At 38.7% G+C, this 27,450-nt stretch overlaps 1 protein-coding gene across 1 annotated transcript in view; it reads left to right on the forward strand.

Moving 5' to 3' along the window:
* The window catches only part of PTPRZ1 (protein tyrosine phosphatase receptor type Z1), a 1,642,174-nt gene that overhangs the window by 1,551,920 nt on the left and 62,804 nt on the right, over positions 1-27,450 (forward strand). Inside the window, exons 28-29 of the mRNA XM_044088744.1 lie at positions 8,327-8,473; positions 15,643-15,785. Of these exons, the coding sequence (XP_043944679.1) occupies positions 8,327-8,473; positions 15,643-15,785 (290 nt within the window). The remainder of the gene's footprint in view (positions 1-8,326; positions 8,474-15,642; positions 15,786-27,450) is intronic.

Consider the following 27,450-nt stretch of genomic DNA (forward strand, 5'->3'; position numbering starts at 1 on the left):
ACCAGTACTGCACTCTTGCACTATTGGCACCTACTAACTGAGCCTCCTGACAGCTTTGTCCCCAACAAAATATTACATTCTGCATCAATATATTGTCTTCAGGACAATATCTTGATTATGGATTTTCACAATTTCTTGTCCTCAAACAAAGTACTCTGGAGAAAAGTTACATGGTGGCTGTAGCTGTATCACATCTCAAATGAAAGATAAATCAGCTTACTGATAATTACTTCTTACTCCATGTAACAGTTATATTGTGATTAATAAAGATGTTTTGAGGAGCTGAATAAGGCTTGCAAATGAAGGGAACATTACTGACTATGAGAAATGTTCATTTCATTTAAATAGTCAGGACATTGTGCTTCAGAGCACTCAGCTCCAGTAGGATAACCATTAGCAATAAACTAGAGCATGTACAAGTAACGGTATGAGTGTTGTAGTATGTGGCAGAGCTAATCAACATAAACATGTAGAGCATAACTATGCACTAGTAGTACTGCTTCAAAACCAAACTGCGAGAGAGTGGCTGAAGTGCCCCAGTGATCAGGACCTGCTATTACAGAAAATCTGTAAGTTACAACAGAAGGACCTTTGTCTAGCAAGGATGTTGGTCAGCATAATTTTTGTTTGCATCCTCCACAGCAGCCTCAACCATCTACTACATATATGGTTGGTCTATAGGCTGAAGCGCATAGCTGTCCACCTGAAAGGGGTTCTTTCCCCTCTATGATGAGCCACCCAGACAATAATCATTAGATCCCTCCATGAGTCATAGCAGAAAGAGATGGAGAGAAGACTTTGGGCATGCAAGTTTTTCTCTTCCACAAAAGATGGACCTGCATAGTGCAGATGAAATGGCATAAGTGTGACATCAGTGAAACACACAGAATTCTAAGTCATTTAAGAGTGATTTTTACACTGTCTTTCAGCCTCACCTTATTGAGATGCATCTCCAGAACAACATTTCTTGTCACACTTCAGTATACTTGAAGCCCTGGTCAGAATGTGACATTGGTCATGACAAGCATTTTTTTTTTGAAGGGTCCATCATATGCATCCGGAAGTTGCTGCCTGAAGTAGGTGTGTAATAGATAAATATCTTTGCCTTCCTTGGACACCATGCAGGAGCCCTGTATTTATTTGTTTATTTACTTACTTGTTAATATTTGAGCTCTGTGTTTGCAAGTGCTACAAGATATCTCTGTGCCATAAGATTTCAAAAGCCAAACAGCATGGCAGCATTTCTACAACTTATGTGCATGCGCATGAGCAAGCCTGTCATTCTTCAGAAGTGATTGCTGCTTGGTTGCTCAGTATGCATGCATGAATCTCACTCCTGCACCAACAGTGGGAGTTTAAAAATCTGATACAGCTGTCATAGACATAGTGCGCATTATACAGCTGTGCATGAGAGCAGAATTCAGTGATTCACAATCATTGATGACCAGTGGCTTCATGTGCCTATGCCATCCATAAAAATGGGTTTGAATTTGTAGAGATTTGCTTTGCACACAGTTTGGAAGAAACTATTCTGTGAATTGCACAATACTGAGATTACCATTGTGAGAGTTCTAATAGCTGTACATGTATTTTGCTGGTAAGATGTATAGTTTTTCTTTCAAACTGCTGCTCAAATGTGAGAAACATGATAAAGTAGTAGTCATGTTTCCAAGGGGGCAGTGTATTTACAAGTAATATACTTGATTATTGTGCTTGACCTGTTTATCTGTCTGATTTAGTCAACATAACAGTAGTTAATAACTTCTTTATGTTGGTGAAGGTGTACCATGCATCATCAATGGCTTATCATGTGCTAGTCGCTATCAGAAAACCTTATATAGTACCCTGCATAACGTATAAACCACATGCTAACAATATGCGGTATGAAGTGTTTTCACATACCATATCAGCAGATGAATGCACAAGATGCACTACCAGGAACTATTACATGCAACCACAGTAAAATGTGCATGTCCTGCATACTGTGATTGTGCTTTCTGGGGCTATACACAAAGAATAGCACATTCTCAGCACCTTTACATATATGATCAGCAATGCATATTCTTGTTTTCTACATGTTAGTGATGAAAACAAGGGTACTGCGGTGGTGGTGCTGCGGTAGTGTTGTTGCCTCACAGTAAGATGTCGTCCTTTTCGATTCTCAGCTAAAGCATCCTCTGTGTGGAGACATGCGTGAATGGGTATACCTTCGTTGAAGGTTGTGCATCAGGGCTGGCAACTCGGTATGTAAAAATCTACTGACAATCATTAGCGAACCGGAGTTCCGCTGTGGCGACCCCTAACCGGGAAAAGCCACAAGATACAACAAGGGATGTTGAAAACAACATTCTTATGCAGACAATTAAGGTTTATGGCCTTCAAACATTAGGTAGATGGTGATGAAGACCAGTCACTGCAGGGCCAGGTGTGGCAGTTTGTTCTGCTGGGCACAGACACTGTGGGTGAAAACAACTGCACAATGAGCTAGCTGTCCCATCACTTCACTGACATGCTAAACCATGCCAAGCACAAGGCACATAAGTGTATAAGGAAGATTTCCACTATAAGGGGTGGTCTGTAGTGTCAATCAAAATGGCAGATGTAGAATACTTCCTTGTAACACTAAATGGAGGGGTTGAAACAAGATTTTTCCATGGGAGGTGTGGATGTTGGTGATGACCTAACCCTTTCCTCCCTTGTCTCAGTAAGTTATAGACCAGGTTGGTAGTTTATTAGCAGTGGGTTCCATACACAGTTATTACATTTGCAAATATACTCTAACAAAAAGTAGTTACATTGCACATTTCTAACAGTTTGCTATCCCAGGAGAAGGAAGGATTCTGTAGCAAGGAACCGGATATAAATATATCCATGTCTTGTATGTCATGAGGGCACCCCTCTAGCAAATTATTAGATATTCATTTTGGTGTTTTCTATGTTATATATTCATAGACAGACACAGTGCTGAGTAACATATAGAAATGAGTGAGGGTGGACAAGGTCCTGATGTGCATACTTCTGCAGGTGCCTGGAGATGGGTCACAGTCAAAGGACATGGTGATAGTAGCACCTGGCTCACTCCTTACTTAATGTGAAGTGGGCCCTGTCAATGTACTGGCTGAGTGCTCACCACCCCTTGTGCACATATAGTTAATGATAATGTCCTTTGTGGTTATGCTGCCCCGTTACCTAAAGATATAGAAACCAGCACAGTGATGTGATGACTACAGTGAAAGCAGTCATGGTACTCTGTGTCACCATAAGCACCAGCCTATGTGGCATTTCCAGTATTATTTATAATGGGATAAGGTTTGGACATAGGCTGGTTGTGTATGTGGGTCATTACAGGGCAAGGCTCATCAGTAGTGTCCAGAGTAGTCAGAACCCCTGGTACCCATCTTTATTGCAAATAATGTTATGGTTATCTACCCATAAGACTGGTATCTCTCACCAGTGAATGTCATCCAGGTCTGGATCCTGTATTGTCACTCTATTCCTTCCACAGGAGGTTGTGTGTAGTGTCCACTCCTGCCAGCAAACGTATAGCAGGCCAAGATCCTGAAGCTGAAAGTACAGCAGACTAAGAACCTGAAGTCAGATACCATACATGCCACAGGAGACCCTAAGCCTTCCCATTGCTCAACAGAATTGTAACACCAGAAGAAAGAAACACACTGGCTCCATGTTCATATTAGACAAGGAGAGAATTCCTGACACTCTCTGTTCATCCGGTGACACCACCCCCAGCATTGTGTCCTTGTGACATGCCCCTGTGTGATATGCCCCAAACCAATTTCCAGTTATCAGTCTTGTGTTACTGTGTACACTGTCCCTTATAGATCTGCTGTCCTTTGTCTGCACTTTGCATTCCATTTCCTTTGCCCTATCTCTGTTGACAATCGTGTGTCACTGTGCCTCCTGGTACTCTGTGCAAATGATTGAAACTAATGATGACTATGACCCACACTGCCATCCATCTCATGAGGTGTTGAGTTAATGTTTCATGTACAGTGAAATCAGACTGCACACAGTGGTTCGGCCACTCTCTTACAAATCACATCCTGCTCTTAGAGTGGGCAGCCATCTCTACCTAGCAATGCCTATTAGGATCACTGCATGCATCATGCTTCCTAATTTGTCCAAAATACATTGTGGCCAAAATCTGATATCCAGTCATTGCCACCTTGTCAGTGTATTTGATTTACATGACTTTATAAACACACTTGTGCATTACCATTTACATCTATGTTATACACTGATTTACATGTGCTGTAAACTGCAATGTATGGTCTCTCACAAGTATGCAACAAGTGACTGTAAATCAGAATCACCCAGCCCCTAGCTGAAAACTGTGAACAAGTCCTTTACATACTAAGCTACATGCCTGTGAATTTTAGTTTTAAAAAGTACACAGGGAAATAAGTGAAGACAGACTGCATTTACTTTGAACTATCCAACACTAACAAGATACCAGACCATAAGATGTACATCTGGAAAGTCTATCAAAGCCTAAAGGCACCAAAGTCTTGAAGATACACTTATTTACACTAGTAGAGGTGAGGATACATAATGCTCTTGTACTGGACTTTAAGAAGGTGGAGTTATAGAATGGGAGTTCTTATAAGTGATGCATTGTGTGCATTTGTCCACCAAAAGAGACAATCATGATGGTTTGAATAAGAATAAACTTCTATCTTCTTTTTATACAAGTTGCTTGCTTAATATATTTCAGTTTCTACAGCAGTGCCTCTTTACTATTGTATTATACAAATTTGTGACTAGATCTAACATTTTCCCATTTTGCCTTGTACACTTTTGTGGCTTGAAACACATTATACAAGTCACTATTAACATAGGAGTCCCATAAGTATCTGTTGCTGAACCATGCTTATTTGTCCTGTTCATCAATGACATATCCTTTCACCTGCCCCACTTCATCTCTGTCCTATATACATATGATATCTTATTACTTGACTCATGTAATAACACCTTAACCATTCAACAGAAACTGCAATCTCACTTTTCAGATTAAGCCACTGGACAAATAAAAATATGCCCCTAATCAATCTAATCAATCCCTTATGTCTAACATCATGATGTTTGGCACCTCACGAAAACTCCTTAACTCCCCAAACATAATTATTACTGATACAGACTGTAACCCACTACCACTAATAGCTGAACAGGCGTACCTTGGTCACTACTCTTTCACTGACCACTATCACTAATAGATGAAAAGGCATACCTATGGATCACCTTGGTCACTACTCTTTCACTGGACAATCATGCTGACAATATTATTCTTAGCAAAGCAGTCCACCATTTAAAACTGTGGTATAGAATCTCTCACTTCTCACCTCTTCAGCTCATAATGCCTTACCTAAAATGTATTTATCCCTAAACTGAAATATGGGCTCCCCTCTTGTAACCTTACATTCCAACAATAACACATGTAAAATACAGTAATTATAAATACAATTTGTAGACTTATTCTTCTTGCTGAAGCCCAAACTAATCTCTGGCATGTTCTACAACAGTGTAACAGCCTAGCTGTAAATGGCAGAGCCACATTTATACTTTGCTCCAAATCCACATGCTGTTAAAATGGGACACTGTTCCCCCAAAAAATAAAATTCCAAATTAAGTGACCTAACAACACACAGAGACATTTAGGAAGATAGAATTACCCTCATTAGACCTCTTTGTAAAACCTCTACAGAAAAAGCAGCTTTCTCTGGGCTAGGCCCAGCTGTTTGGAGTCTCCTACCTATGGAACTTGCTTCACTTATTTAGAAAAAAAACTTAATTAATTAACTGTTGTTCAAGGATACCAAATGCCCCTGCTTCTGTTACAGTGGACAGTCCTTGCAAATCAGGCTCACACATTTCTTGTAAAGACATACCTTTAAGAAATTACCACTCATTGAATCCCTGCCTAAACTGTGCACACTGTAAATAACATCAGTTACATTTATAATTGCAAATAACATATGAATAAATGTATTGTCTCTGCTTTTGTTACTTGACTAAATAAAAGTCTGTGTATTCTTTATTCTGTATATAGTTTTCTGTTTGTGTCATTACCTATGGTGCTCAGACCATGGCTGAAAAGGGTCTGTAGACCAGTCCTCTTACCTGGTTATCAAACTGAAATAAATAAGTAAATAAATAAATAAAACAAATAAATAAAACAAATAAATACATAAATAAATGAATGTGTGATTATCTTATAATATGTTTTCATAGATTCTGGTTAATTGACAGAGTTTTGTTATTGATCTGAATCTGCAGAACTTTAAAATGAAATATTGACTGATAAATTATGCTAAAAATGTTGTTTTGCAGTAGTACAGTGACTTTTCCACTACAACATGAAAAAAGTTTTTTTTCATTTGTTTTTAAGTGATGCATTTATCTTCTTCTGCCATTGAGCCCTTTATTAATAGCTCAGACACCTGACACTTAAAATATGTGTTTAGTTTCTTTAAAATTATCAAATCTCAAAATAATGAACATCTTCACCAGCAGATAATCTGTTTTACATTGACTGCCTCTAACTATGAAACCTTGTCATGCTACATGCTATTTCCTGTTTGCCACATTTTTATTTATTTACTGACTTATTTGGATGCATCTAACTAGGCATTGCAAGGTAGGGAGAAACAAATAAAACCACAAACAAAGAAACCTTGATGATACATGTCCAAACCTGGGAAAGCATTCGAATTTGCATGACTACGGAAAGATATGAAAAGAATAGCCTAATAGATGTTTCAAGCAGAGTCCTAGGAACAGTTATCAGACCCTTGCCAACTGACCAGAAAGGACTCATAAGGACATAAAGCAACAGCATGTCTTCAAATAAGCTGGACTAGAGTGTGTTGGGCTTGGAGGATAAGTCCACCAGTTGTAAATACTAATCTAGCTGTAGGTGGCAAACAATGGAGATCTTGGAGCATGGGAGTCAGATGTCAGCAGCAAGGCAGTCCAGTGACTTGGTCTTAAGTTGGTATATATATCTTTATTAATTAATAAATTAATCTTCTTACAATGAAAATATGATGATTTAACAGCAGCTAAAAACAGTCCTTGAGAGTCAGTGTGTTGAAAGGAATGTACCCAAAGCAGAATCACGAGAAACAAATTCCACTCCTTCCCCACATAAATGATAAGATGGAAAGAAAAAGGAAGGTTTGATGGACATATGGAGCAATTGACGGTCATCATCTCAGCCTTATCTGGGTTCAGTCTAAGAACTAATAAGATTGTTATTTAGTGAAATATGGAATTTAAGTAGTCTTTGGGTCAGGGTACTACAGAGCAGCCCTGGTTGAGCAACTTCCCTGGCACACGTGGGAGGGATTTACAGACCAACCATCCACCCATGTTTCAGCCTGATGAGTGTAATGGCTTAATGCCAGGCTCAGTGAAGGGTGCATGATCCTATATATAAGCCTAATCTCCAAACACAGCAAACACTGCTTGAAGAGTTTGTTATACTGACCTTTCAGTGGTAGGTAGCCTTAATGGACATCAGTGTTGCAGATGGCTAATCTGTCTCCCTCCTAACAGAATAGATAAATCTCACTCATTCCCAGTTTCTCAGGCAAATCCTCTAGCATCCAACCTGTTAATCAAGCAGGGATCAAATGGGTTACAATCAGTGCTTACCCTCCTATACCACAAAACCAGCCAGCCATTCGTTTACTTTAAATATACCATGAAACCAGCCAGCCATTTGTTTACTTTAACCTGAGACAATCTAATGTGACCAGTGATTAGGCATCACCGGTCATAAGGTATCACTTCAGACTAAAGTGAATGACATATTTCACAGAAAAAAAGTCTTTATATTTGTAAAAGATTAATTAGTGTCAGTGTGGCTTCAGATAACAGGCATACATTTTAAAGAGTAAGGTGACAGTAGTACATTGTACAGAGACTGATGATGATAAACATTTAATTAGTTCAAATTAAGCACAATTATGATAGTTCTGGTGAAGGCCACAATTTCTGGCTTTCTGTTATTTGTACTATGAAAATGCTCATCTTATGCATTTTTGGAATATTTTATCGAGTATAAAAGATGTTTCTATCACATGTCTGTACTCCTTATTCATATATGCATATAAATTTGTTTTTTGCTAAGGCTGTAGTACATTCCATCCCCAACTTAGTATCAAAATGTTTTCTAAGCAGGCACCATAGCAAATACATTGCATTTGCCAGTGACATTCTTTCTCATCTCCTTTGTCATGGACCTTGTGAAATGCATTGCTAGACAGCACAAAGTGTGAAATAAGGGTTTATGCTTTTCTTTTTGCAGGATGAAGATAAATGTATTTACTGGCCTAACAAAGATGAACAAATGAACTGCGATACCTTTACCATTTCTATGAGTGGGGAAAGTAATATATGTCTTTCAAATGAAGAAAAGATTGTTATTAAAGATTTTATTTTAGAAGCAACACAGGTAATGTAGCACTTTTGTTTGTTTTCTTTCACTTCTTAACTGATGCACTTTTCAGATGTTTGGGTTTGTGACATGACAGCATGGTCTAATGGATGCTTGGAAAATCAGAATATTAAAGCTAAGAGATCCTTAGCATCTAAAGTATTGACCTTGTGAGCCTCACCAAATCTACTCTATTCTGCTGAACTAGCGATATAAATACTTTCACTTTTAAAATGTAGCTGTAAATGTTCCGTCTCTGCAAAGGGAGACATGGCAAACTTTGAATTCCAGCCAACCTGTTAAGAGGACATAAAAACTAATTATAATGTGCTCATTCAGCTACTGAGTCAGATTGAAAAGCTGACTTCTTATGATATGAAATATAAAACAAAAGAGGCAATTGCAAATTAAATCTGTGAAGGGGCCAGGATTATAAAGTTAGAATAATATAAAAATTGATCAAGGTTCATACCTCTCAACCAGGAAACATCAACAATCTGGACAAGGCCCATGAAAAATAGGTACAAATCTGTACACTGATTAACGTAAAATGTGCATACATAATTATGTAACCCCACCCACTGTGGTGGAATTCTGGGATACCAACTTTCAAACGCAAACTGAAGAACAGGCAACCAAAATATGGCACCAGAGTCCCACTGCAGCCATTCCAATGTCCTATTACCTGGTTATTTCGCCTCATTTACCATAAACACTAATGTGTGCACGCATACTGCTTTACTTCTACAATGATTATTTGGATTTTACTTTTACATTTTATAGCACAATGTACAAACACTAATAGATATCTGCTAAACAAAGTAATAATGTCTCACAATGAAAATAGACTTGGCATTAAAACTTCTCTGCCCTTGGAACTCACATTCATTGAAACAGTATTAAAACCCACACCACATCCAAAGAAAATGCATCTGGCCAGTAGTGGATAAAGATTACCCTTGGGCTGTTTTCAAATCAAAGGCCCCTTGCACACAAAACAAGAAACATAATGTGTTCTTTGATCCACCTTCCTGACCTTATTAAATTATATTCCTTGTATAATAATACAGCACACTTGTTACACTTAAGTTAAAGCTCATTTTACATTCATTGTTTGAACATTTTTCCAGTAGGCAATGAAACAAAATGCATGAACCAATAATGACAAGGCTGCCCAATTCAGAACATTTCCATCATGAAAGTCTACTTACACAGACACACACACACACACACACACACACACACACACACACACACACACACACATATATACATATATTATATACACACACACACACATATATATATATTTATAGAAAGACAGTAGTGTAAGCCATAGGCATCTTGCACAGCTTTTCGCACTTATTTTCAATTTCAGTTTTTTTTTGGGGGGGGGGACAAAAAGCCAAAAGACCTAGACAAAGGCCAGGATGTGGAGTGCCCCTTCTAGAATCTCACTTCACACTCTGCTCAGAAGTTCTCACATCATCTGCCATTTTTGATGCAAATTCAAATGTGAAAGGCTGACAAGGTCATTCTAAATAATATTGGTCTTGCACACAAACTGACTTCTGTGATTATGATTGTTTTCAGTATTCATTGGGAGCAAATCGTTATGATTCAAATACATAACACATTTTATAACTATGTATCGTTAAACTGTTACAGCCCCTAAAAGATCAAGTCCTTCATCTGCAAACTTGGGATTCAAGCCTGAGGCCTTAAAATTAAGCCCGATTGTGGTTATCACCTGCTCATCTCTTCACAGAACAATCTCTGTTTGGGCAATTGTGTTTTGAAAATAGAAGTTCAACAAAAACAATTCTAGCTTTAATCTAATTGTCACAGAAATCTAAGTCTGAAACAGATCAATATGATACGAAAGAATAAAAATAAAAGTCTTCAACAATAACATGCTATTTTGCTGATAATGTGAAATACTAGTCCTCTATAATGACTTTGACTATGGTTTCACTGTAAAACCCATTAATGTAAAAAATAAAGTCCTATTTGGGCATCTGAAAATGTGGCAAGGCTACCAACAGACTGTTTCCTCCTAGTATAAATCCCTGCCCCCATAGCCAGCCTTAGGCATAGGCCAACAAGGCAGCCGACTAGGGCACCGCTGTAGCAGGGGCGCTTTTCTACAATTTATTTGGTGTAGGTAGACCAGGATGGGGGCACTGGGTGGTGTGGTGAGGGTGTCATGGAGACCTTTTGCCTAAGGCACCAGTTGACCTAAGGCCACTCCTGCCTGTCCCCATTCAAAGTGTCTACTTTATAGTCACCACCAAGCTTTCCAGAAAGAACCTACCACTGCAGACTTTGTCTTATAAAGCAGTGTTGTTTTCCAACAAGAAATCCAAACCTTTGTATCTTTCTATGTGCTCCTTTATACAGACTACTGACTAGAATTATTTTGCAATATAAGTAGTTTGCAACACTGCTCTTGAATATATACTGAATATACTGTTACATCATCAAGAAACATGCTGCTTAATTTTGAACAACAAACTGATAAGGCAGGAAGATCCATGGTTGTCCTGTGAACTAAGAAAGGTCTACAACACACACACACACACAGACAGACACACACACACACACACACACACACACACACACACACACACACACACACACACACACACACACACACACACATACAGTGTTCAGATACCTCAAAATACGAGCGTTCGCTTGCAGAGGCATACGAGCCACATCTTCCAATAACTAAATCCATCAAAATACGAGTGCAAACTCTTGCAGTACGAGCATCTTCCAGTAACTAACTTGCAGAGCTAGTTTCATTCTCATGCTTCAAATCAAATACTGAAAATGCACACCCTTGAGCATTCCAACAGGCTGACGGAGCTGACGTCATCGTGCATGTGATGACATCCGCTCAAAAAAAGAAAGCAAAAAATTTTTAAAAAATCTGGGGAAAAAGGGAAAAAATGGAAATGAAGGGGTGCCACTTGGGAATCGTGGCACCCCATTATTTGGACCCCAACCCAAAACCGGTAAGAAAACGAGTAATTCGGGGCAGTTGGGGGGTATGTCAAGGTTACATAACCTGGACAGGAGCACATTTTTGAAAGGTATTCTTTTTTAATGGCAGATTTTCTCATCTGGGGCCATTTTGTTAAACAACTTTTATTCATCTGAATTGTGACTCAGGAGTGCAGTTAAACTTACGTAGAATATGTTTGCAACACACTTACTGTGTGTGTGTTGTCTTGTGTAGGTAGCTATTATTTTTGGAATTAAAAAGAGCTGAACACAAGCTCTGCTCTGTTTTCAGTTTGTGCGCATAACATTTTTTGGCTTAGGTAGGTATTCTATAGCTAGAAGTCATTAATCCCATCTTTTGTAGAGACCCTATGGTAGCAACACTGAAAGTATTATTCAGGGACAAAATGAATTGTTCATGTTTGTTACAGATACCCTATCATACACACACCCCTCATTCAGCAGTGCTTCAGTGCTACCCTCAAGTTCTACAGCATTGTAAACAGCTGACATCGGTGCCAGAACAAACATAAGCAATGTTTTATACATTTGCCTGCCATTAAACCTCACTTCCTCCTTGCACCATGATGCAAAGATATCAGTGTCGGTTGTATGCATGAGCTACCAGTACCATGGAGACACCTACTGAATGTGATCCTGTTCTGGCCCATTCCTTTTTTATCTTGGAACCCCCAGACTCCACTTAGGGCTTTTGCTATGCAGAAAAGAGCCTCATGCCATCCTCTCAGAGAAGGAAAACTTACCAAAGATGCTCATTCCTCCTCCTCCTGCTACACCAACCTCCTGATACCTGGTTCATTACTCAAACCTGGCTTACCTGTACTTCAGACAGGAACTCATCAACTGTCTGTCACTTGTCCATGGATGTAAACATATTAGTAGGAGTTTCCTCCTGCAAGACTCATCACCATCAACAACAACATAAAACGTAAGATTTTTATATACCTATCAACAGTTTGCACCATGCAGCTGAACAAACAATATATGGGCATTTGGGTGTAACTCAAACTGCTAACCATTCTTGGTGATGTCATTGTCAACTGACAATACCTCAAAGGAATTACCTGTCTTGTTAACCCAAGCCATCCACATGCCACAGGTTAGCAAGGTAGCAACATACAATGCTTATTAAGAAATGATTATCTTACACAAATATCTGTTTAGGAATGTAAGCAGTTTAAGAAAGCAAGAATTGATTAAAAGAAATGGGGTTCTTAGGAACATACTCATTCCTTGAAAACATATCATTAATATTTTGGAAAGTCCCATATTTATTTAAAATAAAACTTAGATAATTCTGCCTTTAAAATGTTATTTTATTAAATTAAAGCCAAACATTCTCTATAGTGTGTATATATATATATATATATATATATATATATATATATATATATATATATATATATATATATATATATATATATATATATATATATATATATATATATATATATATATATATATATATATAAATATATATATATATATATATATATATATATATATATATATATACAATTATTTTTTTAAATAATGCTCATATTTTCATATGTATTGTGTATCCAAACTACAAATACAGTTCCCAAAATATACATGACTACCACCAATATATAATTACTATGGCATGGATTTATACCAGTGTGCAGAACAACATACTGATTTTACTGCTCTGGTTAAACTGATGTCACCTGGAGGCATTACTTCATGTATTCTAAATAAATGGTCTATAGAACTATAATATTTTTTTCCTGCTAACATAAATCAGGCCAACTTTTGATGGTACCACTTCCATTATTTATGCATATTGAATTTATGGATCATCTTCCAAATGTTTGGTTCAGGTTGCTTTATTCTGAATAACACCTCATGTCACAACTAACTTTATAAAATTATCAGCAGTTATGACACTACTGTTATTTGTACTTTTACAAAGGAAATAACAGACATTATAGAGAGCCAGCAAGCTTTGCTGTACACAGTGGAGTTCTTGTTTATTAATTATAGTTTACTGTGTTAACTACATTTCACTTTATTTTTGGATGAATCTTATTTGATGATTCTGCTTGCCTAAATACTGCCCTCTAAAACTAAATATATTGCAATCATAAAGTATTTTGGGATTAATCTATATAATTTAATACGCCAGTAAATTGATATTCTTGCTGCAGATTCCGCTATTGTGCTACTTGGATTAGTTCAGTGGTACTTCATCTCCTTATGGCTTTCACTGATCATTTTGCATTGCAAGTGACTTAACTTTTTAAAAGGAAGAATAGAAATTCATCTGGTAGCATTGCAAAGGCTTTATTTCAAAAACTTGTGAAACATTACTGGAGGGATTAGTACCTTGAGACTGAAGAGCTGGACATAACATATTTTGGTATTGTCACCGTGTGGAAAAGCAAAATGTTTAAATGAGTAAATGTATTTTTTGCCATAAAATTTAATGTTGGAGTTAGGAAATTTGAATTCTCTATGTATAAGAACAATATTTTGTTAGAGTTGCTCAAAGATGTTTTTTCTGCCATGGGGATAATGTGTTGTCTCTATAATCCCCATGTACATGTCTGTACTCCATACTTCTCTGGCTTTAGGTAATCTGCTATGGCATCGTCATACGCCATAGCCTGGAAGTATTTTAGACCTAACAGCTTATTTCCTACAGAAAGAGGTATTTCAGCCAAGAAAATGCTTTGTGCAATCTGTTTCTTCTAGCGGTGCCTCAGAGAACCCTACAGTAACCATTTTATCCAAGATAAATTAGTAGGTTTCATAACAGTTGAAACACAGGGTAAACATCGGGCCGGATTCCGAAAAAGATGTAGAAGAGAATGCTTTTACAGCCTGTGCCATCATACCTTTGCTACTCCAAACAGTAACATTCATCCTCCCCCCAAGATGACATCTCAGAGGCAGGATCCACTCAATGCAATACCTCACAAAGCCAAAGTATTGAACTGAATTGGAGACTTCTACGCCTAGACAAAACAGTGATTCAGGAATATTCTACATTAATGGACCACATTACCATGTGTACCAAAATTGCCCAAAGACTAGATATGGGTGTCAAGTCCAAAAAGTTCTCAGGTAGAGCAGCTCCATCAGTATGATGAAACAGATACTGAAGGTAGGTAGTTGAGCTGCAGTACCAGCTCTGTTGTACAGGTGGAGCTGCATGGCCATGAGGCCATTCTACATGACAGCTCCATCTGTAGGGCATTTTGGTGAATGCAGGCATGACAGCATGACAGTCAACATGGTCATTATGCTTGTATTAACCATGCCCAAAATGAGAGACAAGAAGTGCAATCTTTAAAAAAAAAAAAAAGAGAGAGAGTAAAATGAGACCCACTCACCCTCAAACCCCAATGGCTTGCACTAACAAATTATTTCAGTATGGTTAGATTGCTTCCCCATATGGAATTATGTGTGGGGCTGTACGTCTCCCCATTAGTGTATACTGAATGGGGAATGATGGAGCCCAGTCTTCTGGAACTGGATATGGAGTAGCATGACATGTTAACCATGTCACAAGTGTTTGTAAGCCAGGCAATTGTTTTGATTGTTTATCTTTATTTGAGAGTAGAAGACATACCACTGAATGATATTCTGAAACAATTTTACTTCATTTATATAACATCACTAAAATATTTTTTTTTTGTCAATCTTTGCTCTTGGTCACATCTGACAAGTAGATCTGGCCTGTAAATCTAGTACCTAATTCTACCTTTTTGATTTTAAAATGCCCATGTCAGTGGTTGTACCTTAGATCAAGATGGACAGTAAGAAGAACAGAAGTGTACATTCTAATATCTGCTTGTACACATTTCGTTTGGCCTCTTCTTTCATATGACCTGTATTACTCCATTATAAATATTCATTACAGTTTCTCCATAATAAAACAGACAATCTGCATCTGGGACCCAAGACACTATTTAACCAGTATCAAAATTGAAAATGATGCAGTCAGTGTACTTGCAAACTGTGTAGAAATATCATCATTTGTAGCCCAACAAGTGTTTTAAATGGTGTATATGGAAGAAATTAAATATATACTGCATATGTAAGTGGAAAGCAGATGGTGCAGATACTTAAAATATTTCTCATGTTATAGGATGATTATGATGCAGATACTTAAAAGGTTTTTCAACTTATAGGATGACTATGTCCTGGAAGTGAAACACTATCAGTGTCCAAAGTGGCCGAACCCAGACAGCCCAATCAGTAAAGTGTTTGAGCTTCTCACCATGATCAAGGAAGAAACGGCTCCTAGAGACGGACCACTGGTCGTACATGATGAGTAAGTTACTCAAACTTACGCTGCATGTAAAATAATCATGTTGTTCAGCTATTGTTGGTAAAGATTTAAAGAGCAGCTATTTGTAGAAAACTTTTAATCCAAATGTTGCATTTGACTATGTTGCTTATTTTAGAATCAGTGAAGACATATTATAATAAGACAAAACTTAGGATGGAGAAGAAGTTATCACAAGAGTCCAAGTTAGATACTTAGATGCATGAGGCAAAAAAGCATGATAATAAAAGGAATGTCACCGTATTGTTGTTAATGATAGACAGATCCTAGAAAAAAAGTATTAGTACTTAATATAATCACCACCAAAGTCCATTATAAAAAGTAAAATGCCTTTTTTAGAGAAAATTCAAATTGTCCACCTTCTTTCGTTGGCAAATTCAAAGGAAAGCACTATTTTCAAAACAAAGTGCCCAAAATGGTACAATCAAGCATTTGTATTTACTATTAGAAATGTCATACTGAATCTCGATATTTTCTAGAATATCCAGGCCTTTCATTAAGCTGTAGTCCCTATTTCCCATATTTGCTTTCCCATTGTTGTGGTGAAATGTAGTTTCTGTTGTCAGCTTTGTGCCGGTATTGTGAGATACTGCATCTGCATTGCAACAGTCCTCAAAGATCACGCTTGTGTTATATATTTCAAAAAACAAAAGGTTTCCATGAATATTGTTGTACCTCCCATAGTTCTTGTGCAAGAAGCACACTGAATGCCTCACCGTATTGGTAAATGCAGAAATCCAGAACCAGGGACTCTGTAGCCAAATGACAGTAGACACAATCTTCCATTTACCATATCCACTGCGTAAGGTACAGTCCTAGTCAACCAAATCTCTGGAAGATGTCTTTATATCTTTTTCCTGCATATTAGCTCTGCTTCCATGTTTCTAGATTATATTCCTAAACTGTTGTGTCTCATATTCTTCAAACCTTTTTTTCTCAAAGCTGTTTCATTTATGACCTCTTTCAGTCTGTGTTTACAATCTTTGTCATATGCAGTACAGTTATGTGTTGCCTTTTCTTGTCTCAGTCGTATCTACAGCATTGTGGAGATGCACTGTCCAAACATTCAGGCAGTAAATGTGAAGGATCCACACAAAGCTACTCAGACACAAAGTATCCTTTTTCCTTCTGTAGCAGCTTCCCTTACTATCTCCAAAACCTGCTTTACTACTGCAGCTCATTTGGCATGACATCAGTGATTTGTATATGTGGGTGTTGATACCAACTGCGTCCTTCTATCTCGTACTACTCATCTCATTTGTTTAATATATGCTATATAGTACAAAAATAGAGGGGCGGCCGCAGTAGTGCAGCGGTTAGCATTTCCACCTCACAGCAAGAGGTTCTCTGGTTCGATCCTCGGCTGGGGTGCCTTCTGTGCGGAGTCTGCATGTCCTCCCTGTGGTCGCTTGGGTTTCCTCCAGGTGCTCCGGTTTCCTCCAACATCCCAAAGACATGCTGTAGGTGGATTGGACACTCTAAATTGGCCCTAGGTGTGAGTGTGTGCATGTGTGTGTCTTCTGTGGAAGGTTGGGTGCTGGGCTGGCAACTCAACACTGTAAAACCCCACTGCCAATCATGAGCGGACAGGTGATCCACTGTGGCGACCCCTAACCAGGAAAAGCTGAATGAAGAAGAAGATTTTACAAAAATAGAGCCGTAGAAAGGGTGTGCTAAGTTCCTCATTGTTGGAGGCAGCAAAATGCTACAAGGAAAAAAATGACAGCTTACAATCTCATTAAGCAATTATTATCTGTTCTGTTAATATTGAAATGTCAGGACAGATTGGTAGACAATCAACATGTTGTTTATTACATGATTAAAATAGTCATTATTTAAAAATAGCTTGTAAGTAGTCAAGCTGTTCCTTAAAAATTTTCAAAGTTTACAGGTTATGACTAAATAACCACCTTTGCTTTCACTTACAGACAGTGGAAAGGGTTCCAAATGGGTGTCCTACCCACGTTATGGATTTCCTTTTCTATAGCTCTGAAATCAGAGTAACCACATTGCAGCCAGTCCTGACATTTTACTAATATTTATAATAATATTATAATATTTTACTAATATTTACTGTATCAAAAAGACTCATTCAAAACTAGGGCTCCTTTACCGAAACAAGAAATTCCTTACCTCTGAAGCCAAGATGACTCTCTCTCTTACCTACCTTCTACCCAGTCTAATGTACAATTCTCAAATTCTCGCAAATCTTAACTCAGCACTCCTGACCAAACTCGAATCTACTTACAACAAGGTAGCTAGATTTGCTGCCCAACAAACCTACAAATCCAATCACTGTCTCTCTCTAAAACACCTAAACTGGCTTGAATTACCCCACCAGCTTCTTCTCTCTCAACTCCAGATCATCCATTCTATCCTATGCCAGCCTTCCTACTGCCCAGCACTATCCACTCTCATCTCCCATTATTCTCCCTCCAGACCTCTCCGAAGCTCTAACCAAGACCTACTACAAATCTATAAACCTAAGTCTAAAGTTGGACGCAACATGTACAGCTATCACCCCACTATTGCCTGGATACACATACTAAACAATTTAAGACAGCCACCAAAGAGCACTTTAAAAGTCACTGGTCCTGCCACTGCACTCTCCCTCCTTAACATCCCCTACTTCTCATACCTTAATCTACGTTCTGCCCTTAACTCACTCTTCTCACTAGCTCTCTCTAATCTTCCTTGACTACTCTTTCTACTGTCTTCTAAAATCTATTAAGTAAATCGCCTCAGAGAAACATTCTATTGTAATTGTCTTGCATTCATGCAACTACATTATGATAAAACTGGGTTTTTGTAACCACTTGCCCCAAAAACTATATTCATCTTAATGACATATTTCTTTTTATACATCTTGAAATAGTTTTGCTATACTCCTGATTATTGACACTGTATAACATTGTATTGCTACTTAATGCCTTGTAATAATCCTGTAACATTGTTGTTTAATGCTAATTTACAAATCGCAGCTGATGCTCTGGCCTACCCAGTATCCATCTTGATTAACCGAACTCTGTCAGAAAGTTACGTCCCCACACTGTGGAAAGTATCACATATAATTCCCCTCCACAAAGATGGCCCATCCACAGAACTAACCAATTACCGCCCCATAGCTATTTTCTCTCCACTCTCCAAAATACTGGAGAGATGCATACACTCTCAGGTCTCAGACTACCTCCTTACTAACAACCTCCTTTCTAATACTCAGCATGGTTTCCGACCAATAATCTTGCCTCTGCCACCAAACATGGCACACTCATACAATACGCAGATGACTCAACCATCATCTGCTCAGCCCAGTCCCTACCCAAACTGCAAAAAGTCACACAGGAAGCCTTTTCCTCTGTTGAAACTTGGTTATCTTATGCCCAATTAATACTCAACCCAAACAAAACTAAACTACTCATCTTCCAACCCACCAAATATACTCAAAACAACTCTCACTTTAACATCACAGCAAATGACAACACCACTATATACCCAGCTGAACACACCAAATTGCTAGGAGTGGAAATAGACAATAAACTAAAATTTGACATTCACATATCCATAACCATAAAAAAAGTCCACAAAAAACTAGGAGCGTTATACAGAAATAAGCAACTTCTCACCAAAGCAGCAAAGATTTTAATAGCAAATTCCCACCTTATCTCCACCCTACTTTATGCCTCTCCAATATATACCAACCTAAGGCAATGTGATCTAAACAAGCTAGAGACCTGCTACAACAAAATTGCCAAATTCGCCACAGGGGCATCCTACTGTAGTCACCACTGTCTCTCACTTCCTGAACTGGGCTGGCTTGAACTCCCTCACCTCCTTCAATGGTATCAACTCTCACTCGCCCGCAATCTAGTAAACCATCCACTAAATGTCCCATCCCTCCAGAATCTACTCCAACACTATTACACCACCAGGCCACTAAGATCCAGCAACAAAGGTCACTTGCAGATCACTAAAGCCAATAACTCTGCTGGTGAAGCACTATTCTCTTGCACCATAGCCAAATTATGGAACTCCCTCCCACCCACAATTACCTCCATACCATCATGCATCCACTTCAAAACTTTACTAAAAGCACACCTAAAACATGCTGGCTATGCCCTTGCAGCTCCCACTCTAATATCACCCACCCCATCCAACCACTACCTTTCTTTCCACCCCACTAACTACCTTGATTATAGCAAGTTCAGATGCTCATAAGCCTAGTACTTATTATACAGCAGGAACTTCTTATTGTAACATTTGTTAATGTCTGTTATGTACTTCACAGATAAAGATTCTAGTTGTCTACTGATGTACTATGTTCTTCATCTGAAAATATGTTTGTAATTAATTGCTGTGTTAATCAAATTGTTAATCGCTATGTAATCCAATGTAACTACTGTCTGTTTATTTTAACTGTGGAGCTTTTCTCCCCGGGCCTCCGCTGAAAATGGACCTACGTCCAGTCGGACACTCCCAGTCAACAAATGTAAATAAATAAATAAATAATTTATAATGAAAATTGTTTAATATGTTGGAGCTTTTATCCCCGGGCCTCTGCTGATAAAGGGCTCTTCAGCTCAGTCAGACAATCCTGGTCAACAAATGTAAAATAAATAATAAATACATAAATATTAATTCTCATTATTAGCTATTTGCCTGTTAATCAAACTGTCCATCATTCTGTGGCCTGTAAAACAGCCGTGTAGACAGTCCTGTAGTGCAACCTGAGACAAGTTCATAAAGTACTATTCCCGGTTCTGAACCATGCGGTAACTCACTGATGGTGGCTTATTTTGAGGAGCTTCATTTTCAGTGGTTTGTTTTCTGTGCATTGATATTGACTTCAGCGAGATTGCACTGGCATTCTGAGTCATTACCATAACATCACACTTCAGATTTTCTAAATTACTTGTGAAATATATATAGTATGGTGATATATCTTGGTTTAGTCAAAGTAACTTAATATGTTTTCAGTGCATTGTGGAGAGGGCTGTCAATAATTTGGTTTAGTTTAGAAAACATGTACCCTCAGCATCGCACCGGCCTTCTGTATTGGCCAGCTACTCAAATAAAACTATCATATTTTGCCTAAGATGACATTATTACATTATGATAAGGGCTCTGTAATTAAACTAAATAGGAACCTAAAAGAACTAATTAAGTCCAACAAGACCAGTTATGAGGTCAAAATAGCCTCACAGTCTAAAGACTATCAAAAGGTTTTCTACAGCTTTGTCCATAACTTCAAAGGCAGCACACAGCAGTGTGCAGAACTGGTGGCCAATGATGCCACTCTTACTGAGGACCATAACGTATCCGATACCTGACAAATTCAACTCAAACTTTACCGCCCACTCCCCCCTGCCTCTCCCCATGAAATACCTACTAGCATAACCCCCTCCCCTAACTATTGTCAGGGCACAGGTCACATAATACTTGCTAGCACCAAAAGACAGCCTTAATGGTGCCCAACTATGTCCTGGGATGTCTCCTAACTAGGTAGAAACATGACCTATCAGGACCACTTGTGTTACTTTTCAACTATAGCCTCAAAACAGGCTTTGTACCTCAAGAATGGTGGACTGCAATGGTTATCTATCCCTCTTCACAACGGTGGACCATTAACTGACCGCAGAAACTACAGACTAATTAACCTGACTAGTCTAATATGCAAAGCCATTGAATGAATTATCAAGCAAATAGTCAAAAAAGACAGAGGAACCTTCAGACACTGAACCCAACCCAGTCTGGCTTTGACAAAGGAAGGTCATGCCTGCTAAACCTGGTAAATCTGGTCAACTTCTTTGAGAAGGTCACCAAGGCAATGGATGAGGGGGACATGGTGTATACCCCCTACTTGACCTGGATAAGGTGTTCAGTACAACCTTTCTTTCAGGTATAAAACCCCACTGAACTGGGTATAAACCCCTACATAACTCATTGGATTTCCAGCTGGCTCAAAGACAGAACCCAGGGAGTCAAGATTGATGAGACCACCTCCATTAAGAGACCGGTCATAACAGGGTACCTCAGGGCTCCATGCTGAGACCACTCCTATTTGACATCTACTTCTTGCAGGTAAAGGTTATGTCAAAGGCCTTCAGCTCACCAAGTTCACAGATGACTGCAAATTGTGAGTTATCATAGATTCCCCCCATAACACAAACATCCAACAAGTGGGTCTACCACAGACAAATAACTCTTGTAAAATTTACAAATTAAAAACTCAATGCCAATAATTGTGTTGTAGTGTCTTTTGGGAAAACAAACACCCAGGATAATTACTCCATCACTAAGACACTCCAAAGAGTTGACCCAGTAGTCAGGAATCTTTGAACATATGTAGAAAGTAATCTGACCTTTTACCAACCGGTGGCCAATGTAGCAAGAAAATCATTCTATGTCACCCAACCTGTATGTGAGTGCATGGCACCTGGGTCCAAGGAAGTCATAGTGTCACTTTATTTGGCCCTTATCAGACCCATCATTGAGTATAATGCCCCCTTCAACATATACCTGACCAGGCATATGCAACAGTTGGAACACCCACAATGGTTCCTTAACAGGAGAATTTGGACTATAAACACACTGTACTATATAAATTGCCTTAGAGCCCTATCTCTATACTCAGCGTCCTACAGGTTACTGAGAGGCAGTCTTTGCCTGGTAATGAAGGCATCCCCAGATTTAGCTCTGATGGACCTTTTGCAACTCCACAAAATAAACAGCATCAGAAGCACTAGACCCAAGGATTTAAATTTTTCTTTTGACATAACTAGGACACGTTGGAGAGACAGATATGTTTCTCAGAGAATCTCCATGCTCTGGAATAGGTTTCCCCATCCATGCAAAGCAGAGTCCATCCCTAACCCTATTTAATTGTAACCTTGACCAATGGATGGAAAATTGGAAATTCACCCCAATTCAGACATCCATGTCTCTGACAGACCAGAGGCAGACAGTAACTATGGCCAAACTAATATACCCTGCCTACCACATCACCTTTGGAAACTTCCTAAGAAAAAGACCCCTCCTAATAAATGCCCATGATACATAGGGACACTGTTTTGGATTGGGTCGAGCAGCTAGGCTTATGAAGGCCCTGCTGGTCATTAGCCTAGTATATACCTATCACTCTGTACTTTCTAGGCTTTTGTCACTTCTTCCAGTCCCTCTCTCCCCTCAGCCTTCCTTTTTTTTCAAATTGACATCAGTCTAGCAAATCTTCAGCTCATTTCTCTACCTTGCTTCCATTTTATCAGAGTACTATTTTTACTTTTCCAGTCAATATAGACTTGTATTTCACTATTGATAAACTCTTCTTTCTGGTCTTGTACCAACACCAAGCATAGAAAATGCTCCACAAATTAAAACCTGCTTCTGTTATAGCTGGCAATTAACCTGCTGAATGCATTACATTTGTAGCAGATGCCTTAATGGTCCCAATCTCTATGCTCATTAACAGGATTATTATAGAATCTTATGTCCCTAAAATCTGGAAGCAAACTTACATAGTACCAATACATAAAGGTTAAAATAGTATTGATATTAGGGATTCAGCCTAGCAATAGTATTTAGCAGCTACCTGCTCCAATATTAATACCTCAATTTGAGCAAAAGATAATTGACTTAACTTTGACGTCATTCAAGGGGGGTACAATTAATGTAACCATGGGAAGAGATGGTCAGACAGCACTTCTTCACCAGGGATATTATGCACCTGTCCCTCTAGTCTTTCATATATTGGCTAAAATGTTTAGCCACTCCTATTGTGCCCTTTTACATAACGCCAGTTGAATCAAACTACCTACATAGCAAAACATACTAAGGACAACTTAAGGGTACTACGCATCAAAGCAAAATAATCCACTCTCTGCAAGCCCTCCTCACCCTAAAGAGCATGTACAGCTGTAAAGCGACCAAGATGTGATTCAAATTGGTGGAGGTGGGGGCTACCTTGTCCATGCATTAATACCAGCAAGCACACAGGAAGAAGGTGGTGTCTCAGTCCTCATCTACAAAAGGCTCTTATCAAGGCTGGTAAAGCAACATAATGTCCTTGAGATTCCTTATGCCCAACTTACATCAACAAAGCCCCTTACCATATCCTGGTCAGCTACAGAATGCCCTCTATGACCCAGGAGTGTCATAGTTCCTACTTAAATGAACTACTGTCACTTAGCATTGATGCAAATAATATATTCCTTGGTGACTTCAATTATCCAACCATAGACTGTGAAACATATATCATCACTATGGCTGCAAGCAAACAGATTAATGGACTGTGTCAGTACAGATGCCCTAGAACAACTAGTCAGAGTACCTCCCTGGGAAACAATGCCCTTGACCTTCTCTTCACTAAAATGGGTGAATCATGCTTCATCCCCAGTGTAACATCCTCATGTGTAAAGTCTGGCCATGACGCCATCTCCCATATAATAAATACAAAACCAGAGGCAATCCTGGACCCAGGTACTTTTATAAACTTCTCCAAGACTAACTTCCTACTTCTAAATGATTCTCTGCTTAGAGTGAAATCCCACCCGCTCCAAACCTGGAAATCACCAATGTTTATACAGAAACATGCACCTCCAACTTTTACCAACACATGCACAATCGCCTAGAAGCAGCCATACCCAAATGAAGCAAATGGAGAGCAAACCTTAAAAACAAACTACCTTGGTGGAACCACAGTATAAATAAGGTTTATAAGAAAAGAAAGAAAATACTAGCGAAAAAGAAAAAGTGCCGCACCCAGCAAAGAAAGAATCTAAGGAGTGTAGCTGGCCTACACAGAGTTTGGCCATTTAAGGTTCTACTCCATTACTCAGAAGTGATTGTTTGGGCATTTCTCCAGCATATCAACAAAAAGAGCATCATGAACACATAGGTGCTGGCACAAGAGGTTGAATTATTAGAAAGGTTCAGGTTGGCGACACACAATGAACATCTGCCAATCCGTTTTAAAAGATACTAATCATTGTTGAAGAGACATTACGTTCTTTAGAAAGAAAAGAGGAGGAGTGCCTTTTGAAATCACTAGCGGCACAGACAGCTAAGCACTGTACTCGTATGGAAATCACCAACATGAGGAAGGAGTCAAAGACCTTGAATGACAAGGTCAGGGATTTGCACAACTGATATCAACGAGGAAATGTCTGCATAAAATGCATCCTGGAGTCAGTAAGAGATGATGAGTTGTCACCGTAAATGGAGGCACTTGTTAGAGATCTTTATACAACTATTGGAAGGATCCATAGACTTAGCCCTAAAAAATAGGGAAGGGAGAAGTGCCTAGGCATGTTCTGGCAGTGACACATTCTGACACAAGATACTGGCTATTATACAAGGACTGGTCATTAGCATTCAAAAATGAGCATGCTGATTGGCCAGCCCAACCAGCATGCCCGTTGTAAATCTGAGAATATACCAATGGGAAGAGGTCCGGTCACCCGGACTTTTTCCTGTTAGTCTATCTCGTATTTTTTTTTTTTTTTTAATACCAAACACAACTGAAGACATTTTATGTTCGGGAGATGGCACAGCCAAAAGTAAAAGGATAATCTGGTACGTTCTACAAAACTTAAAAAACTTACCTGATTATCCTTTTATTTTTCTCTGTCCCGACTCTCCCTAACATAAAAAGTCTCCTGGGTTCTTCTTTTTTTTTTATTGATTATAACAAAGAAAAAGAAGCAACGGAGATCTTCCTTTCTCCATTGCTACCTCTTCACAGCCCTGATGTACTGCGTAAACATGGGAGCACAAGTCCCATATGCATGCACAGTACATCAAAAAAGCCCCAGGATACCACATAAACATGGAAAGGCAGAACGGATGCATTATACAAAGATGTTATTTAAGAAAAGTAAGTATTTTTTTTCCCTTAAATAATGTCATTGTATAATAGCAATAACCAACTCTGTGGTTGTGGTATATTGAAATTTACCCACAGTTGGCTTTATTTAATCACTCGGGCTTCGCCCTCATGATTAAACCATGCCAACTGTGGGTAAAGCTTCAATATGCCACATCGATGTCATTGGTTATTGCTATAACATTCAACAACCACAAACATTGTGGAGTTCCATGGGACAGAGCTACTTTGCTGTTCATAGTGGACTACAAGCCAGTCTATGTAGATACATAAAAAGGCTTTCCGAGATTTCAGATATCCCATCTCTTTAATGTATCCAACTCTTTTAATTACAGACAAAGAGGGAAGCAGGCTTGTGTTTCATAAGGTGGAAGATGTCGATTTTTTGGCTAAGCCCTGGGAACAGCTTGGGAAGAGCAGAAAATGAGACTTGGAAGACAGACTTTCCGAAAAGGAAATGGAACAGGAGATAGTTACGAAAAAGAGACAATCATCTCAGATGGTGAGAACAACCCCAGCAAAGAAGTCACATCCAGCAAGAGGAGAAAGGAGGTAGAAGAAAGCCTGGAGGTCAAGAGAGGAAAAGCCATCAATGACAACTGATTAAATATGGCAGGAACAGCAAGGGGGAGGTAAAGTCAAAGGACTGTCGAAGGAAGTGAAGAGCTCTCAAATAACAAAATGTACTGCACAATGTACCCCCACTGAAGAAAACTGACACTTAAGGATGAAGTAGTTGAAGCAGCTGAAATAGATTTTGACTAGTGGAATAAGAAAGGCTATCAGAAGGTACATAGTTAAGCAATGCCAGATACTGCTCTAGAAAATTCTAATGGAGCCAGCAACGAGACTTAGTCTGAAATATTTTCTGTCTTATCTGATGTAGTGGATGAACACTGCTGTTACCAGTCTGGACTTAATAAATTGCTCAGAATCATTACATTTTGATAAGCTGTTAGTTCATATTGATAACAGTTTTGTGCTATGCTTATTTCAATAGATCAATAGAGTTCATGAGAGTATCAGTATTTTTATAGAAGTGCCTAAATGGGGAATGGTTTGAGCTTGATGTGGCAAAATTACTTAAAGCTAACCTGGGGTGAATGTGGAGTGGGATGATATTTTGAATATTGATAAAATGTATTTCTTACTGAAAGAGGATAGGATGGTAAGATATAAGATTCTTCATAAATAAGCTACTAGCAACATTTTTCTTTTTTCTTCATGGGAAGGCAATGCTTTTGCTTTTAGATTTAACTTTCTTTTATATATTTACTTCTTGAGAGGTTGTCCAAGTGGACTCTAACCTAGGAGATGTCCCTGCAAGGGTTACAGGGGGAGGCAAAAAACTGTAGTGCCAATCTGATGACAGAGCTAAAGAAGTTTAGGTATAGGACAGCAGCCTGGAATAAAGGTGAGCATGTGGAATACAGGAGGAAGTTCAAAACTAATAAGAAAAGAGAGGATTTTCCAGAGATTATAAAGGGAGGAGTAACATATAGTTGGATTGCAGGAAACAAAACCTAAAAGTTATAGAGACTGAAAAATTTTAGAGCAGGACATCTCCTACAGTTATTGCAGATCATAAACTACGGGTGGGTAGTAAAGGACTTGTGTTGTTATTTCACAGGTCTTCATTTTAATCTTGGTTTAGATGCCTCAGTGGATATGAAAGGAAGAGCACCATGTGAAGACACAAAGGCAAGTATTAGATTGATAGACAAGACTGGATGGGTGGATTGTTGGCAGGTGTTGCACAGGCAAGGAAAGGGA

This window comes from Protopterus annectens, chromosome 11.part0, assembly GCF_019279795.1.
Source record: "Protopterus annectens isolate FY-2018-M chromosome 11.part0, PAN1.0, whole genome shotgun sequence".
Taxonomy (NCBI): Eukaryota; Metazoa; Chordata; order Ceratodontiformes; family Protopteridae; genus Protopterus; species Protopterus annectens.